Source organism: Ahaetulla prasina, chromosome 2 (assembly GCF_028640845.1).
Source record: "Ahaetulla prasina isolate Xishuangbanna chromosome 2, ASM2864084v1, whole genome shotgun sequence".
NCBI lineage: Eukaryota > Metazoa > Chordata > Lepidosauria > Squamata > Colubridae > Ahaetulla > Ahaetulla prasina.
In genome coordinates, this window is record NC_080540.1 from 151,166,313 (window position 1) to 151,185,890 (window position 19,578).

Sequence of the window (19,578 nt, forward strand, 5' to 3'; positions counted from 1 at the left end):
AAAGATGTATAATTTACCTAGCTCATTAGGTATTTGATAGTCAAACTCTCCTTAGCAATAGCATTGGCCGTGTACATAATTTCTTTACATTGAATGCTTTATGCATAAGGAAAAAAAGAGTACAACAGAAGTAGCAATTGGGTGAAACTAAATATGACACCCTGTCCTATTCAGCTGGCAATAATGAGCATGAAGACCTTGCTCTTAATTAGTTTATTTTCTCTTTGATTACTTAACTTTTGTTTCTTCTTTGCAGAAAGTATGCATTATTATGTTATCATGCATAATTTTAAACTGCAAATTGCTTTAAAAGTGCTGGAAAATAGACAGATAATCATTAAAAGTGGATGTTTGCAAACAAACTGCTTCTCATGTAATAGTTACATGAGTTAGTTAGTAGTTTCATAAAACTTTACAGGGAGTCCAAACTTTGTTACCTTGCAATCAGTAATCCTACCTTCTTTTCTTATGATTTCATTGATTTTTTTCCCTAATTAACTATTAGCAATCATTGGGAGTCGAATGACATATAAGTTTTAAAATAACTGAAAAAAATCGCTTCCATCTAGAACAGTGGTTCCCAATCTTTATGGCTTTGCGGACTGGTGGCAAGGGGCTGATTTCATGTGCTCGCCCACCGTTCACATGGCTCAGTTCCCAAGTGGTGGCAGGGGGAGGTGATAGTTTCGCATGTGCATACCACATGTGCAAATGCAGCTCATGCACTTGCCTGGAAGACCCAAAAGAATTGTCTTTAAAGTCTTGCCAAGGAATTGTCTTATGCAATTAAATGCTCACCTACTGCTATATTATTTGGAAGTATTTGGGTTTGCCCTTACAGAAGACAATAATCACTTCTAAATTCATAAAAATAGTCAATGCATAAACAACATTACAAGATCTGATTTTATGTATATTTTTTAATTACATTTGATTGTGGTCATGTATTTTGCAAAATTAGACCGTAAAGTTCTCTTTGAAATGAGGTCAGCTCCTGGTGACTCCATGGGTATGGCTGAGCAAATTGTTTGACATAGCTATCCTCCAAGGTTTTTAAAATTATTATTCCTTGAGATTGGTTTACAGCCTTATTTCCTAATGGTTTTTCATCAAAGTACTAAGTAAGTCTCCCTGCTCAGGTTTTTGAGATCAGCCAGGATCTATTAGGGACTGCTTCAGTAAAATGATTCCACTCAAAATCGAGTGGATTCCACTCGATTTTTTAAAGAAAGCAAAAATTTTGTCTGACAAAATTAAACTTGCCATATTAAGGACAGATTTCTCGGCAGCAACATTCTCATTAGAAGACAATGTTGGACTGGGGCTGGGTAGATCATTCTGTAGTTCACATCTCTCTGAATTTAGCAGATTGGAGAATGGATGCATATTTTCCACTTCGTCAGAACCAGAATCATGTCGAATGAAAGTTATCTCCCAGGAGGTATTTGATCTAAACGAATGAAAAAGATGGTAAACTGGTATCATATACTGAGTCCTTCCAAGTGATAAAGATTTTTTGTTGCTTTCTAGCTATTCAGGGAACAAATTCAATCAGATTAAAATTTATTACACTGTTTTTACTGGCTTTTGACATAAGAGGTGAATACAAGTAATCCTTGATTTACAAGTTTGTTTAATGACTATTCAAAGTTACAACAGCAATGAAAAAAATGATTTATGGTCTTTTCTCACACTTATGACCTTTGCAGCATTCTCATGGTCACATGATCAAAATTCAGACGCTTGGCAACTGACTCATATTTATGACGGTTGCACTGTCCTGGGGTCATGTGATCATATTTTACGACCTTCTGATAAGCAAAGTCAATGGGGAAGCCCGATTCACTTAACAACTGTGTTACTAGTTTAACAACTGCAGTGATTGACTTAATAAATGTGGCAAGAAAGGTCATAAAATGGGGCAAAACTCACTTAACAAATGTCTCACTTAGCAACATAAATCCAGGGCACCACTGTGGTCATACAATGTGGTCAAGGATTACGTGTAGTTTAGTTGTGAAGACCTTAATTTTTTTAACGTTCTATGACTCAGGCAGTGTTTAGAAATAAAGACAACTGACGATGGCCGTGGCATATAAAGAAAACCTTTACAAAATGTTTTACAAGTGGCACTTGCCACCAGCAAGATTGGCCAATTGTTGGAAATGCAACCAGACTCCAGGATCATACTACCACATGTGGTGGACATGTAAGAAAGCAAGGAGTTACTGGGAGAAAATTCATAAATGGCTAGAAATGATAACTGAGCTTTAATATAAATAAACTGAGGTTTATTGTGTTTAAACCAGAAATTTACCTCTTTGGTATATTGTCGGAAAGTAATGACAAAGCAACCATCTACTTAGTGTTACATATATTGATGGCAGCTGGAATTACATATGCTAAATATTGGAAAAATGTAAACACCCCACCGGATGATGACATAATTAGGAAAATTTGGGATTGTACCGAAGTGGACAGATTAACTTTAAAAATTAAAGATAAAGAAAACTCAGAATATTACAGGACATGGAATAAATTTTATGAATGGATAGAGACAAGAGGCAGAAATGAGAGGGAAGTTTATGAATGTCAGTACAACAAAGATGTATAAAACTATGGATTTAATATGGAGAAATTTGTAAATAAGCTAATGTAAGTAGAAACTTAGTTGAAGTTTTCTTTTATTTCCTTTTGGGTTTTTTTTTTGTATTGTTGCAATTACTGTTAACATAGTAAACTTATAGTTATTAGCATGTATGTTATTTATCATTGATCTCTCTCTGGTTGTGCTTTATTTGCATTGTTATCCTGACATGCGCTGTCTTTTCAATAACAAAAGAAAAGAAACGAAGAAAACTCATCTGGTATGATCAATTCAATGAAGCCCCAATGAAATCCATTCATATACTTTAATTTCCTATGATTACTTACAAAATTATTACATACACACATGCATTTTCAGAAGCACGTGTCCAAAACTCTTTTTGACAATTTTTAAGAGAGCTAAATACATAAACATAATCTGAAAATGAATGTTGAGATGCTTGGTTTTATAACTAATGGTTACCTCGGCTGTGTTTGGTTGATTAGATTTCTTGCCTCTTCATAGGTGATTCCAATCAATGATTCCCCATTAACAGATACAAGCTGGTCACCAGGTCTCAATCGACCATCCTAACAAGAATAATGAGGACAGGGTTTCACACTGATTTTTACCATTAGTTCAAACAGCTTAATGAAAACTTCTATAAATCTATTAACTGTGAAGGGAAACCAAGTTACCAGTCAGATTGAAGAAGAGCAAGAGGGCAGGGGAGGGGAGCTAAATACGAGGGATGTTGCCTTAACAGCCAATTTTTCACTTTTTTTCTCTGTTCCATGCTCACATTCCCAAAGCATTCTCTTTTAACTCGTTCACCCTCGTAGGTCTTCCCAATAAATAGTGGTATGAAGGATTTAATAGCAAGCCATTATGTAAGAGAATGAACCAGTTTGGTTAGCGGTTAAGGTGCTGGCCTGGAAACCAGGAGACTGTGTTCTAATTCTGTTTTAGGCATGAAAACTAAAGGTAACTCCCACTTCACTGGCTTGTTCTTGTCGGGAAAATAGGAGATAGGAAGGAGTATTTTTGCCACTCTGAGTTACTTATAACAAGGGTTCCCAATCCCTGAGCTGCGGCCCACTACTGGGCCGTGACTGGTTTGGAATTGGGGCCACATGAGTGGTGGGCTGCAGCTCTAGTTGTGTGAGTGGGGGGCTGGCACGTGTGAGCACATCTCGACTTGCACAGGTGATGAGCCGGAGTGCACATGCACTAAAAACCAGCCAACCACTTGCACAGGCCAGTTCTCCTTTTTCCCCCTGCTAGGTCGCCAAGCCATAAAAGTTGGGGACTGCTGACTTATAAAGCAGGGGTCCCCAACCTTTTTGGTTCCATGGACTAGCGGCAGCGGTTTTGGTAGATTCTGCAGTGGGGGGGAGGTTTTGTGCATGCAACCTAAATCCCGCACATACTCAAATGAAACTTTGTGCACTCACCTACTGCTTCAGTGGCCCAGTTCCAAACAGGTCTCAGCCCAGGGGTCAGGGACCCGTTATAAAGTAATAAAGGTGGGATAAAAATCTAATAAATAATATAACATGCCCCCTGGAAGTAAAGTAGCAAAAATGTTTTTAAAAAGCAATTCATATAAGGAAACTAATATTGTGTTTCATCTCTGAGCAATTGGGACTTGTTGTCCAAATAAGCCCATTGCCCCCTCCAAAGATTTAGCTGTTTTGCAATATTTAAGTAATGTATGCAGGAAAAGGGAATGATAACAGAATTCTTAATAATAATCTTAATAATATCAGAGTTGGAAGGGACCTTGGAGGTCTTCTAGTCCAACCCCCTGCCTAGGCAGGAAACCCTACACCATTTCAGACAAATGGCTATCCAACATTTTCTTAAAAATTTCCAGTGTTGGAGCATTTACAACTTCTGCAGGCAAGTTGTTCCACTGATTAATTGTTCTAACTGTCAGGAAATTTTTCCTTAGTTCTAGGTTTCTTCTCTCCTTGATTAGTTTCCACTAATCAAGAATTATATTTTCCCCTAAAGGCATGTAATGGAGCCTCCATTTTACTGTCTGAATGCATTAATTCTGCAGTATGCTTGATTACTCCTAAAAAAAAAAGAAGAAATTCCTTACTATATACTCCCCTCTGAACTGTATTCTCCACTCAAAGAGAAGATGGGAGAAAAAACTCTCATTGTTCTCTGGCACTGAAGGGCACTATGCTTACATCACATGGAAGGATATTCAAAGAAATCTCGCCATATTGCATATGTTTCTGAAAAAATATGTACTCCATAGTATGTCTTGTTCTTTTAGAATCAGTTGTTTTGTCTATTGATTTAAAAGGAAGCAACACTCTTAATTCTCTGTAATAACAGACATCCAAAATACTGTTAGTTTCTCTTGAATAAGAAGTCAGACAGACTGTATTCAGTCTGGTGTGGGAGATGTAAGGATACAGAAGTGGTACCAGCTGCTTTCTTTATGCATTTAGAGAAGAAAATGAGATTAGAAACTCACCAAAGTTCAGAATAACGTTTTGTGTAGGCTTTCTCCATGCTTTCTAATCTAGCCAGCATAGCTGGGGACCTCCTACAATAACGTCCAAGGGTTTTTTCATAAAAGTCGGTGGGGCGTTTGAACAGAAAATTAATATCAATCTCTTGGGAAACTGATTTGCTATTGTTATTATTTTTGCCTAAATAACAGCTCTGTGAGATGTGGGGTTAGCTTACATTAAACTACAGATGTTTAATTTTGTTATAGAATTAAGTCACAGATAGCCTGTGAGAATTTCTGTACTAGTTAATCCAACCCTGAGCTTGATTAATTTATTATCAAAGGGATGAGAATAAAAACTCTGCTGTCAATGACTACCAGACATACTTCAGTGAACAAATCGATTAGAAAGATACAAAAATGATGGACTGGCTTTTATATCAATAAATTCAGGAAGTTTTCACCAGCCTTCAGTCAGGGATCTGAAGTTAAAATCAGACCGAGGAAGGCTGATTTACTGCTGGCTATTACCAGAAGAATTCTTTATTGTCAGCAAGGTATCATGTCGATAGTCTGGGCTCTCTACCTTAAAGAGATTCTATGTTGTGTGCATGCAGCAATAAGACATTGCAAAAGAAATAAAGGAAATTTTACCCACAAAGAGTAAAAAAGAGGAATAACAGGAGTTGTGGGACTATTAGTATGAAACACTTGGAATGAAAGAAAGGTTCACAGAAAACAATGCAAGTATCTCTTGGAATGGAGATCCATGTCTGCAATAAACCACCATTAGTATTTTTAAACTTTTTTTCCTCTAATAACATTCTGTATTCCTACGGTCCATAAGATGCTACTTGGTTGCAACTTTTTAAACATTGTTTTATAATTTCAGCTATACTTGCTCAATATTTTAAATATGGTTCTTTAAGATTCCTTTTGATTAGCTTTCTATTGCTAACACTCAATTGAGCGTTGGGACAGCAACTTCCTGAATGTCCACCTAGCTTGGGAACTGCAATCCTGGTACATCTTGAACGCACCAAGTTGGGGAAGGCTGTGCTAATGTGCGATGATACAAGCAACAACAGTGACATCTTGTGGCAGTGACTGCAAATAGAACATCCTCTATTTGAATGTAAGAAATTAAACCTACCAGTTGCAGACAATAAGGCACATGAAAATAGATTATAGGAAATACAGCCCAAAACATATGGAGTGCACCAGGTTGCCCAATTCTGGCACCAACTCTGAATCTAACAGAAAGACTGATAGAATACTATATCATATATATATATGATATATATATATATATATGATGAGTTCTTCGCTCCTCCGAAAACAACAAAATACCTTATACCACCAGGCTTGAAATCCTGGGATTAGAAAACTTACAACTCCGTCGACTTCAACATGACCTGTGTTTAACACACAAAATCATCTATTGCAATATCCTTCCTGTAAAAGACTACTTCAGCTTCAATCGCAATATTACAAGAGCAAAAAATAGATTCAAGCTTAATGTCAACCGCTTCAAACTTGATTGCAGAAAATATGACTTCTGCAACAGAGTTGTTAATGCTTGGAACTCATTATCTGACTCCATAGTCTCTACTCAAAATCCCAAAATCTTCAACCAAAAACTGTCTACTATTGACCTCACCCTATTCCTAAGAGGACTATAAGGGGCATGCATAAGAGCACAAAAGTGCCTACCGTTCCTGTCCTATTGTTCCCTTTATTATATCAAATTAATATAGCTGATGCATATTCTATATATATATATATATATATATATATATATATATATATATATATATATATATATATATATATATATATATATTCTTCATGATATGTTTTTTTTACTTATGACAATGTTTGTGTATACTGTTGTGACAAAATGAAAAAAAAAAGACTATTTTCCTAATGTATTAAAAAAAAACAATATCCAGAGAGTTCTGCTTGCAGAGATCTGCAAATTTTGAAAATGGGGATTAATTTATCAACAGCTGTCTATTTCTAATATGAGTAAATTAAACATATGTCAAGTGAAAATCTTAAGTTTGGTTTAACTCATGAGTTATCTTGGCAATAACATGGAAATGCTTTTGTCACTGCTTTCTTCCTTGATGTTTTTCAACTCCCCAGTTTAGCCCATAATAATCTAAAATTACCTAACTATCTCTCATCCAAGAATTATACCCTGCTTGGCTTTCAAGTGCAGAAAAGTTCAGCCTAGTGTTATCACCTGTGCCATATTTTAATGAGACATTTCAGGTGCTTGGATGTTATTTTTTTTTTTTTTTGCATTTATATCCCGCCCTTCTCCGAAGACTCAGGATGGCTTACAATGTGTCAAGCAATAGTCTTCATCCATTTGTATATTATATACAAAGTCAACTTATTGCCCCCAACAATCTGGGTCCTCATTTTACCTACCTTATAAAGGATGGAAGGCTGAGTCAACCTTGGGCCTAGTGGGACTGGAACTTGCAATAATTGCAAGCAGCTGTGTTAATAACAGACTGTCTTAGCAGTCTGAGCCACCAGAGGCCCTATATTATCCAGATGACACAGAGAAATCAGTGCACACAATATCAAAGTTAAGGGAATTTCAAAACACTGATTAAGAATATTTCTTTTAAAAGTGCTGCATGAAACTTTAAAACACAAAGTGCAATAGAACAAGAAACCTGAAAGCATCAAAGCTAACAGCACTTCTTTGGTAAAACTTCTGCATTGAAGAAGATGACTGTACTGACAGCTGACTGACCCCAGGCAGTTCCTGGATCAAACCAGTCTATACCCCAGCTTTGATACATTCTTGTCTCAAATATCCGTCAGAACATCTAACATCAGTGGTATCCACAGGATATTGTCAAAGTTATCAAGATGTTGACTATGGTAGGGAGAATGAAGCTACAGCCATTTTTATTTGAGGAAGGCAAAATTCAGAGGGATCTAGCAATAGGTTTGCTGCTCTTCTAAATTAGAGATTCATCTTAATTCTGAAAAAGAGTTCTAAGACACATAGGAAGACACCAATCAATGACACCCCCATCCGCCTTGGGTCGCAAAGAGAAAAGCAGAGATAGAAACCCTCTTCCCAACTCTTCTCTACCTTATGACAGTCCCCTCCAGGAATAACTGCCAGAATATACACCAAGGGCCCTTCATTCTTGTCGATGCCTCCTACAATCTGCAGGCCCAGACCCGTTTCCTTGGAAACACTGATAATCTGAAATATGCTGTCACTAGAGAAAAAAAGAAACAAAGTTAGCTTTAAAAGGTCAGTGACTTGGGAAACAGAACAAATACAAAGAACACCTGGCAGCAAAGCCTTTTGTTTTCTCACAGCCATGCTTTCATGCCTGTTATGCTTACGAATATTAAGCAGGAGATCCCATTCCCCCCCCCCCAACCAGCCACCCCCCCTCTAAAGAGAACAGGAAAGTTAATCAAGCAGTCATGTGCAAAATGGAAACTTTGGCCTGGGGCCTCTTACACAATTCTATTTCTGTGAAGACTATTTTTCCCCAGTTGGCTAAGAAAGAATCCATTTACTATACAGTATGTCTTTGGAATGTGATGAAAGAATACACCATGTACTTGATTTAAATAATAAAAAAAATAAACTAAGTTTTTTATTCTAGGTCCTACAGCTTGCTATATCTAAAAGAACCTCTCTCTTTTTTTGTTCTTCTTCATTTGCTTCATGGAATTTGAGGGTTAAAAAAAAAAGATTAAAAAAATGCTAGGAACCAAAAGTAAAGTAGCAAATAAAAGACTTTTATCCGGAACGGCCTCCTCTCCATTATAATGTGCTTTTTTTTCCAAACAAGGCAATTGAATAACCAAACCCATGCCAGAATGCAACCTGTCTCTAGGCTCCATTAGACTATAAGGCAACGCTCTTAGATGAGTAGATGGAACATGAGGTTGCCTGGCAAAAACTTTTGCTCTGTCCTACCCCATCTAACAACACCGCCATCTGCCAGGACTCCATGGCTGGCCTGAGGGACACCTCATGTGCAATCAGGCAAACCAGCATTTTATTTTTTTACCTCAGGCAGCAAATGCCTTGGGACAATGCCAATATCTACACATCTAAAAGCTGAGTTTTATCAATCTGCATAGAACTTGGAAGTTTAATGATGAGCCAAGACCAGGGAAAACAGGCATTTTATATATTTTTGGCACCAAATGTGAACCAGACTGATAGAAAAGATCATTATCTTAACGTATTGAGGGGGGGGGGAAATAAGCAGGGAGTTCCGCTTGCAGAGAGATCTGCAAATTTTGAAAATGGGGATTAATTGATCAACAGCTGTCTATATTCATACTGTAATAATATGCAAATTAAATATATGTCAAGTTAAACTCTTAAGTTTGCTTTGACTCATAATAAATTCATGAGTTATCTTGGCAATAAAATGGAAGTGTTTTTGTTACTGCTGTCTTCCTTTCTTCTAAAGCTGAACTTTATAAATCTGCATTGAACTTGAAGTTTAATGGTGAGCCAAGACCAGGGAAAACAGGCTTTTTATATATTTCTCTGTAAACTCAATGACAGCGTACTAAAGACATCAGGAAAATAACCTGTGGTCCATAATATAAGCATAATGAAACCTGATAGACAGTAAAACAAAACTAAGGTTTGGACCCAGGAACCTAAGGAAAAGGAGCAGGGATACAACATTTTTAAATAATATTGTTTTGGATTTAAAGATGAGAGCCAGTTTTGTCTTGTGATTAAGGCACCAGGCTAGAAATCAGGAGACTGTAAGTTCAACGTCTGCCTTCGCCATGAAAGTCAGCTAAGTGACTTTGGGTCAGTCATTCTCCCTTAGCCCACCCTACCCCACCGAGTTGTTGTTATGGGAAAAATAGGAGGAGGAAAATGTGTGGGATATGTTTGCTGCCATAATTTATTTGCAAAAATAATAAATGCAACGTAAAAATAAAATAAAATAAAAACTGGATCATAGGAGACAATTCTGTTTTGAGTGCTGGCAAGGCAACCACTTCCAACCAGGCTGTTTTAAGAGGCTGTCCCCACAGCATGGCAGTCACAGAGGCCAAGATGTCTAGAGACACCAAGCTTAGAACCCAGTAGGGTTCCTGCTGTTGGGCAATTTTCACTTCATAATTTCAGAAATGTATGTGTCCAGGATTAGTAACTGTGACAGAAAAAGTGCAGGCTGGGTGGCCTTGCAGTTGTCTCCTGGATATGTGTCTGCTTGCCACTGAACAAAGCTGGGAGTTTTACTTGGACCCATGAAAGAAAAGCACAGTTGCTATGCAACTGTGACCACATCATTACGTCTTTTCTAGGTTTTGAAAAATGAGGACAGGCAAAGTTTTTCCTCATCTACAAAGGATTATAGGTGACAGTTCCCAGCCTGGAAGTCGTGGTGTCTCTAAGCGTTCAGAATCTACTCAAGAGAATAACAAGGGTTTTGGGGGGTGGGTTTGCTTGTTTTTAAAAAAAGGAAAAAAAGCAAATCAAGAAAGGCTTTGGGGAAGTGTCAGGATGCATCCTCAGGATCTCAAGTTTAAAGGATTTAGAGCAGGTCACAGCAAAAGCCTGACGGTACTAGATGGAAAGATGTCTATGGAGATTCATAATCATCTGGGTCAGTGGTGGGATTCAAGTAATTTAACAACCGGTTCTCTGCCCTAATGATTTCTTCCAACAACCAGTTTGCCAAACTGCTCAGAAAATTAACAACCAATTCTCCCGAAGAGGTGCGAACTGGCTGAATCCCACCACTGATCTGGATCATGGTTGTCCTTTGAGCTTTTTCCAAAAGGCAACTGGACCTTCTTGTTTTTTTTTTCTTTAAAAACATTTCCCTTCTCATCCAAGAGGCTTCTTCAGTTCTGTTGAATGGGTTCAAAGGATTATCTCTGAACTGACATAGGACAAGATCCTATGCTACTTAAAAACCGAGACCATTTAAGAAAAATAATGGCAAGCAAAGTACAGAAAATGGCAGCAGAGTCTGGCTATGACATTTTTCATAGCTAATTCCATGCAGAGAAACAGCATATAAAACCAAAATTGAAACCCAGGCCCTTCTGAGGAACTTCTGCCAGTATTGACAGCTCACAATCTTAGATTAAAAGGGCAAGCTTTGGAAACGATAATGTTCCTGTGCTTTAAGCCCAGAATCCTGTCTTTTCCACAAATGCTCCATGAAAAACAAACTTCACAAAGTTACTTTGTGATGGCTTGAAGGGAAGTTACCGCCGCAGGCCTTCCCGGGAGGTTTGTCACAGTGTCCTTTGGATGAAATAGTGAAGGACTCACTGAAGATGCTCCTGAAGAAAAGCTATCAACACCTTTGCGGGGAGAGAAAAAAAAGAGTAAAGGAAACAAAAAATGATATCTACTACAGCAAGCAACTGCTCAATACCACAAAGATTGCTGCCTCTTGTGCAAATCTTCTATTATTTTAAAGTAGGGGTGAAGAATGGGGTCCAATCCAAGGGTCACAATGTTCTGTTAGGAACATCTTAAGTGAGTTCCCTGACATCAAGGAAAGGAAGAGACTGGAAATTCCAAATGTAACCTCAAACATCTTTTATAGCAGAGGTATCCAACTTTGGCAACTTTAAGACCTGTGGACTTCAACTTCCAGAATTCCCCAGCCAGCATAAATAGCTAGCTAGGGAATTCTGGGAGTTGAAGTCCACAAATCTTAAAGTTGCCACAGTTGGATACTCATGTTTTACAGCCTCAGGAACAACCTCCAATTGCATCCCTAATTCTCCCAATTTGGAAGCATAATTACTTGCCTTTTAAATGGAAATATTTAGTCTAAGTGCTAAAGTTGAATTAAACAAACAAAGCTCACTCTATCAATTACAAGGAAGTGAAGCATTTCCCCATCTCAACCATTTGTATAATTTGTCCCCTCCTCCCCCTACTTATGCCATTATCCAGTCCATTTATGTCTGGGCCTTTTTTTTGTTTCCATCATTTATTTCCAATTACTTAGAAAGGATGATACTTTCACAGGAATGGGACAACTTGCCACAGTCAACTCACTGTGGTCAACTCATGATGGCTAACTCACTGCAGGACAACTTGCCACGGCCAGCTTGCTGTGGGGCAATTTAATAATAAATAAAAATTATTTTAATTTTTGCCATTCACATTTCATTCTGTCCCCTCCTTTTGCATCCTTTCTTTAATGATTCTATTCCATCATTTCTTTGGTATTAGTGTAACTCTTGTCCCGCAGTGAGTTGTCCTGCAGTGAGTTGTCCAGGGTGAATTGTCATAGACCCTACTTTCACACAGGCAGCTGCTCATTTATTGTTTTTCTCTTAAGGCATCTGTCTTCAACATGGGTGGGAATGGAATGAAGAATGGGGAAAACCTGCAATTGGAAGGATGAGAAACATCCTCCATATACAAAGATGCAGAATACCATAAAATGGACAATTTGGAGAAAATGGACAATTTTGAGCAACTTGCTTAACACTATATTCATACAGAGGGCTATTTTTTGACTGTGCAGTACCGTACTTTTCGGAATATAAGACGCACTCCCCCCTAAAAGTGGGTGGAAATGTCTGTGCGTCTTATACATTGAATGTTGCCGAAGTCCCGCCCACTCGCCAGCCGTTTTTGGCCTCCACATGCTCCTTTTTAGATCTGTTCCAGGCTGCGGGGATCACCACAGCACATCAGCGCTGACCACCGCCTCAGCATGTCGCGTTTTTGGCTTCCACGTGTCGCTTTTTTGACCTCCGCATGCCTTGTTTTTGGCCTCTTCACGTCGCATTTTCAGCCAATTCCAGGTAGTGGGGATTCCCGCCGCCTGGAACGGGCCAAAGACGTGACACTCAAAAGCCAAAAACGGGGCATGCGGAGGCTGAAAACGTGACGCGCAGAGGGGGTGATTGGCGTCGATGTGCCATGGTGATCCCAGCAGCCTGGAACGGGTCTAAAACAGTGTGTGTGGAGGCCAAAAACTCGATGGTGGAAGTGGCGATGGGCTGTGGCGATCCCTGCAGCCTGGAGGCCGATCCAACCACTAATCAGCTGCTTGTGCTGAATAAGGCTGCGATAACGTGCTGAAGCTGACCAGGCTGTTTACTGTTTGGTGCAAGGATGCTAGCCAGATGAATACTGATGGATGCTGGTAGGCAGAGGCGAGGTTTTTTTCTTGTTTTCCTCCCCAAAAACTAATGTGCGGGTTATACTCCGGAGCGTCTTAAACTCCAAAAAATACGGTAAATGTCTGAATTCAAGTTAAAACTAAGACACCTCATTATAGGTAGTTCTTGACGTACAACCATTTATTTAATGACCGTTCAAAGTTACAAGGGCACTGAAAAAAGTGACATATGACTGGCCCTTGTACTTATGACCACAGTCACGTGATCAAAATTCTAGTGTTTGGCAACTGGCAGGTATTTATGATGATTGCAGTGCCCTGGCCATTTGTGACCTCCCCAGCCAGCTTTCAAAAAAGCGAAGTCAATGAGGGAAGCTGGATTCGCTTAACAGCTGCATGATTCACTTAATGACAGCAGCAAAAATGTTGTAAAATCGGGTGGAGCTCATTTAACAACCGCCCTCCTTAGCAATGGAAATTCTGTTCCTAATTGTACTTGTAAGTTGAGGACTGAGTACTGTAAGTAGTACTTTCATCTACGAATGTTCTCAGGCTAAACTGCCTACCAATAAGGGCAGAAATGGCTCCCCAATAAAACAGACAGAGTTATAATTTAACAGACTGCTGGACTAGGGCTGGGGAAACCTCATTTTAAATCACCAGTCAGTCATAAAGCTCAACCTACCCTACCTCACAGTGAAGGAAAACAGGATGTGAGAAAAATCATCCTACCATGAGCTCCTTGGGAAAAAGGAAAAGGGCAAATGTAATTTAACTACAACAAGCTGATAGGCCCCAAACCATCCTTTACAATGAATAGCAATCTGCTCTGTTCAGCCGCTTATAATATGTAAGTGCTTCAAACTCTAATCTTCTATTCACATGGGCAATAAATAAACCTGCACTTTGACAAAATAGAAGTTAGCAACAATTAAGTTATTTTCCTTTTAAACACGAAGCCCTGCATAGGCTTTAATTGATTGGAATTGACACATGACATGGTAACCTATGTGTAATACGGGATTCTGGGGCCTGAAAAAGTCCTGAACAGCTGGTTTACTAGTGTTTTTCCTCTCACTGTGGCACAATCATAACACAGCAGTGTTAGCCAGTGATCGCCTGAGAATACAGTTAATTATTTACCTGGCACACTTCGGAATTATAGGCTCAATATGTTCTCAAACCACCAAACATTTGGAAATGTACAAATGAAGCCCTAGGGGGCAGTATGACACTACTACTATACTGTTCAGTCTCCTAAAAGAAAAATATACCGTGTATATAAAATTTTGATTGAACTGAAGTGTCCTTTCTGTCCATCAAACATCAGCCCATAAAATCTGGGTTAAAGGTCTACCTTCCAATTCGTGAAAGCATCTCTACCAACCTGAAATATTAATGGAGGCCATCAGGCCAAGAAGCATTCTCTTCTGTTCTCTTATATTGCAGAGTGAAAACATAAGCAACCCCTTACCAGTTAGGAGCTGCGTTGGGGAATTCCTCCTAGAGTTACTGTGTGAACTGTTCTTCTCCATCAAGGCCAGAAATTCTTTCCTGCAATAATATTTTTTTTAAAAAAAGTTGAAGATGCAACACATCATTTAATATTTCTTAGAATATATTGTTTCCTTTCAAGAAATAGATGTTTAGCTTATTTGCTACTGCTGAGCTAAATCTTGGGTTTTGCTTTGTGTCTTATGCAGCAGTTAAGAAATGTACTATCCTATGGAAAGCAAGAATAATGGTATTAAAGATTAGACAATAGGTAACTTAAATAGATTTTCTGTCAGATATTTCCATCGTGTTTCAACTGCAGTTGCATAATTAAAGGTTGGAAGTTGTGTGTGGCATGGAATATGCAAGACTGATTCATTCTCAAAGACAGACTTGAAGCAAGAATTCTTGATGTACTTTCTTAAAGACTCTTTTAATTTGCAAATTTCAACAAAATTAAGCTTGTAAAGATGCCCATGCTTTCCCCATAATGATTTTTAAAGCTTACTAGTAACTTTCCCACATTTTCTTCTGTCTTTTCAAATCTGGAGATCTGTCACCATTCAGTGTTATCACTAGGGAATAGCAAAATGGATCAATTTCTCTGCCCACAAACAGGAAGAGAAATGTTCTATTTTAGCCAGGGTTATATTATGGTTTTCTCTTAGATTTAACAAATCTATGATCAGAAAGATCAAACAGCCCAATTCTAGAAATCAGATTTGATTTTAAGTAGCAAGTGCACCAATCCTTTCTAAAGGAAAGACACATTTTCCATAACTACCTAGAAGCCTGGGATACAGGTGTACTTGATCAGAAGGTCTCTTTCATAATACTCTGGTCAACATACTAGCTTCTGAAGATCTACTCAGAAGTAAATCTGATTAAGTTCAATATGGTTTAGCCCAGGGGTCCCCAACCCTGAGCCATGGCCCATTCAGAACCAGGCCACGCAAACAGCATGTGCACAGCTCCGCTTGTGCACGCGGCTGCTGAGCAGATGCATAATTCCATTTGTGCGAGTGGCATGCACGCACTCACCTACCGCTCATGCAGAACTATCCACTCCCATATCACCACAGGTCCGCAAAGCTGGAAAGGTTGATACTGTTGGTTTAGTCTACCTCTTTAGGACTGTACAAGTAGTCCTTGACTTACGACCACAATTGAGCCCAGAATTTATGTTGCTAAGTGAAATTTGTCAAGTGAGTTTTGCCCCATTTTACAACTTTTCTTGCAGTGAATTACTGCAATTGTTAAGTTAGTCAAACAGTTGTTAAGTGAATCTGGCTTCCCCACTGACTTTGCTTGTCAGAAGGTCGTAAAAGGGGATCATATCACCCCAGGACCAGGGGTGAGATGCTCCCGGTTCGGACTGGATCGCCCGTTCCGGTAGCGATGGTGGCGAGTATTTCGGAGAACCGGTAGCAAAAATCCCTGGTCCCGCCCTCTGCCCCAGCTGAGCAGTGCGATCATCAGAGGGTTTTTTTTTTACTTTTAAAAGCATTTTTTCTTTGGCCGAAAAAATGCTTTTAAAAGTAAAAAAAAGGCTTTGATGATAGAGCAGCTCAGCTGGGATCGTCAGAACCCTTTAAAAGCTTTTTTTTAACAACCTCTTTGGCCAAAGAGGTTGTAAAAAAAAAAGCTTTTAAAATGCTCCTCTGGCGATCCTAGTTGAGTTGCTTGAACCTTTAAAAAGCATGTTTTCTACAACCTCTTCGGCCGAAGAGGTTGTTAAAAAAATCCTTTTAAAAGGTTCTGGCGATCAGGCAACTTCAGCTGGGATCGTCAGAGGAGCCTTTTAAAAGCTTTTTTTCCTCTGGCAATCCCAGCTGAATTGCCTGATCATCACAGGCTTTTTAAAATCATTTTTTAACAATCTCTTACAATAGCCCCCACCCATGCCCACGCAATCGTCCTGTCCCCACTTGCCTACTTGCTGCTTCTTTCGGGCTCACTAAGCCTTGCTTCGGCTGCTGCAATCAATTGCATCAGCTAGCAACTGAATCTGCCGGCCTGAAATCCATCTCATCGGGGAGCAACTCAATCTGCCTGCCTCCAATTGGGTAAGTAACTGGGGGGTGGGGGAGCTTTAAAAAATAGTTAATTGGGTTTTTTTAAGGAGTTTTTTTTAAGATAGCAATTTAAAGTTAAGCAAATTTTAAATTTAGCTGCTTTTATCTAAAAAATATAAATAAAATAAAATATTTGTGCAGCTTTCTGAGATTTGGTTTGTTTCTGTAGTGTTTCACTCTAACTACACAAACACACAAAATCTCACAAAGCTGTATGTGGCATTTTGTGTGTGTCTCATTGTTGTGTTGTGTGTGTAAAGTGTGAAAGTTAGTTTTTGAGCTTTTTGTGGCTGTGTGAGGTCCTGCAGGGGCCATTTTGGGTGAAGTACACTGCTTTTACATTGTGTGTGAGTCAGCTGTATTGTGTTGTGTTGTGTGTGTGTAAAGTGTGAAAGTTGGTTTTTGAGCTTTTTGTGGCTGTGTGAGGTTCCTGCTTGTTGCAGGGGCCATTTTGGGTGAAGTACAGCTGTTTTTACATTTTGTGTGTGTTACTTGTGGTGTGTGTGTGTGTAAAGTGTGAAAGTTGGTTTTTGGTACCTCTTATTGTTTTGTGTACTTTATTATTTTTATTATTTATTGTTATTGGCCACGCCCACCTGGTCACCTGACCACCAAGCCACGCCCACAGAACCGGTAGGGGAAATGTTTAGATTTCACCCCTGCCAAGGACTCTGCAATGGTCATAAGTATTAACCACTTGTCAAGCATCTGAATTTTGATCATATGACCTCGGAGATGCTGTAATGGCGTTCCACTGTGAAAATTGGTCATAAGTCACTTTTTTCAATTCCATTGTAACTCTGAACTGTCACTAAATGAACTGTGGTTAAGTCAAGGATTACTTGTACTCACCTGTTATTACAGGAATATAATACTGTAGTGACTAAGATCATCCTGACTAAAATGGCCAGATGGAAAAAAGACTCCAAGACCAGACAGATGTAGGCTATATAACAATTTGCCAATTAGTATGAGACCAATAAAATAAAATTATAAATTAGCAAGAGGGAGTCTAATTTTTTTGTTTGTTTGTTTGTTTTACATTTATACCCCGCCCTTCTCCGAAGACTCAGGGCGGCTTACAGTGTATAAGGCAATAGTCTCATTCTATTTGTATATTTTTACAAAGTCAACTTAATTGCCCCCCCAACAATCTGGGTCCTCATTTTACCTACCTTATAAAGGATGGAAGGCTGAGTCAACCTTGGGCCGGGCTTGAACCTGCAGTAATTGCAGGCTTTGTGTTCTTAATAACAGGCCTTACCAGCCTGAGCTATCCGGCCCCTAATTCTATTCTAGACTGAGATCCCCTGGAATGCCCAAATTGATTATAAGTTTTAATTGTTCAAGATGATTAAAGTAGTTTTAAAAAAAACAGGTCAGCATTTTTTACCTAGAAGCAGATTAGGAATCTCCAATCTATAGAACAGCAAGAGAAGAAAACCATTTGTGTAAAATTGGCAATTAAATAATGAAGTGTGCCCAGAAGCATAGTGTTATTTCACGTATTAGGGGAAATTGGTCATTTTTTTTTTCAACAGTAGCCAATATTTCCTCAATGCAAAATGTTACACCAGAGTTTAAATGGCAGAGTCTCCGACCTCCATTAAAGGGAGGAACAAAATGTATTTCTTTCCAATGCTTACATTTTTAATTTTGTTGTTTTTGCTTCCTAAATGTCTCTAATTATTTCTTTGAATACAGTTCAAGATTTTACAAAACCAGCAATTTTTCCCAATCTTTGAGAACAAGAATTTGTGCATTCTGTTGTTAAAAGCTCTTTTCATATACAAGGGGTAGCCAAGTTTTAAAATCAGAAAAAGATTTGCTTAAAAGAAAACTAGCTTAAAATCCTGCACAATCCTATCCATATAAAGTCTTCAATATAGGAGCAGTTTCCCTATCATTGCTAGCTAACTGGTATGCATGTTTTGTTCAGTTAATATCTAGTTTGATCCCACGAGTATTCTTTCTAAATAAATAAATAAATAAATAAAACATACATACATACATACATAAACAAAGCAAGCAAGCCTCTGGCAATCCCAGCTGAGTTGCCTGGTTGCCGGAACCTTTTAAAAGCATTTTTTTTTGGCTGAAGAGGTTGTAGAAAAAATGCTTTTAAAATTAAAAAAAAAAAAGTTGGCCACACCCACCCAGTCACATTCCCTCCCACACCAAGCCACGCCGACAGAACCAGTAGTAACAAATTTTACATTTCACCCCTGCCTCTGCACCCCGTTTTTGCGAAAAATGGGCCCATTTTTCGCAAAAATGGGACAAGCAGGGCGGGGCTTTGGGAGGCCAAAAATGGCTGTGTTCAGTGTATAAGACGAACCAACATTTCTCTTTTAGGGGGGAAAAAAGTGTGTCTTATACTCCGAAAAATATGGTACATCTCTACATCCACCCAAGCAGAAATGCAATTCTGAAAAGGGAAATCAAATTTAGAAAAATGCTGTAAAAGCATGATTCTTTAGCGTCAATTTTCTCCAGAAATAATGTGCCTACAACTCCCAGAATCCTTTGCTAGCTAGGTGGCAATATCAGTAGTGATATTCTAAACACATCTGAAAGGCACCAGATTGGAAAAGAATGCTTTATGAACTCTACTCATAAAACTCCACAAGATATAACCATAACAGTGGACCTGCTGCAATTAGCAGACTACAAGATCACAAATCTAAAACTCACAGATGAGGAAAACAAAGTTTCAGACTTCATTTTTCAAGAACAGATTGCAGGAATCATCACCAGACATGTATGATTCATATTTAGTTTCACTTCTCTATTGATTTTATCAGATGATTTATTAAA

At 38.7% G+C, this 19,578-nt stretch overlaps 1 protein-coding gene across 5 annotated transcripts in view; it reads right to left on the reverse strand.

The window, feature by feature from the left end:
- STXBP4 (syntaxin binding protein 4) overlaps nt 1–19,578 on the reverse strand; it is a 103,543-nt gene that overhangs the window by 73,453 nt on the left and 10,512 nt on the right. For all 5 annotated transcript variants that reach the window (XR_009153085.1, XM_058165811.1, XM_058165810.1 and 2 more), the window contains exons 7-11: nt 14,667–14,746; nt 11,285–11,405; nt 8,182–8,314; nt 3,071–3,177; nt 1,264–1,450 (exon numbers count right to left, since the gene is read on the reverse strand). Coding sequence is in view for 4 of the 5 variants with exons in the window: in XM_058165811.1 (XP_058021794.1) it covers nt 1,264–1,450; nt 3,071–3,177; nt 8,182–8,314; nt 11,285–11,405; nt 14,667–14,746 (628 nt within the window). In the remaining variant the exon portion in view is untranslated. The remainder of the gene's footprint in view (nt 1–1,263; nt 1,451–3,070; nt 3,178–8,181; nt 8,315–11,284; nt 11,406–14,666; nt 14,747–19,578) is intronic.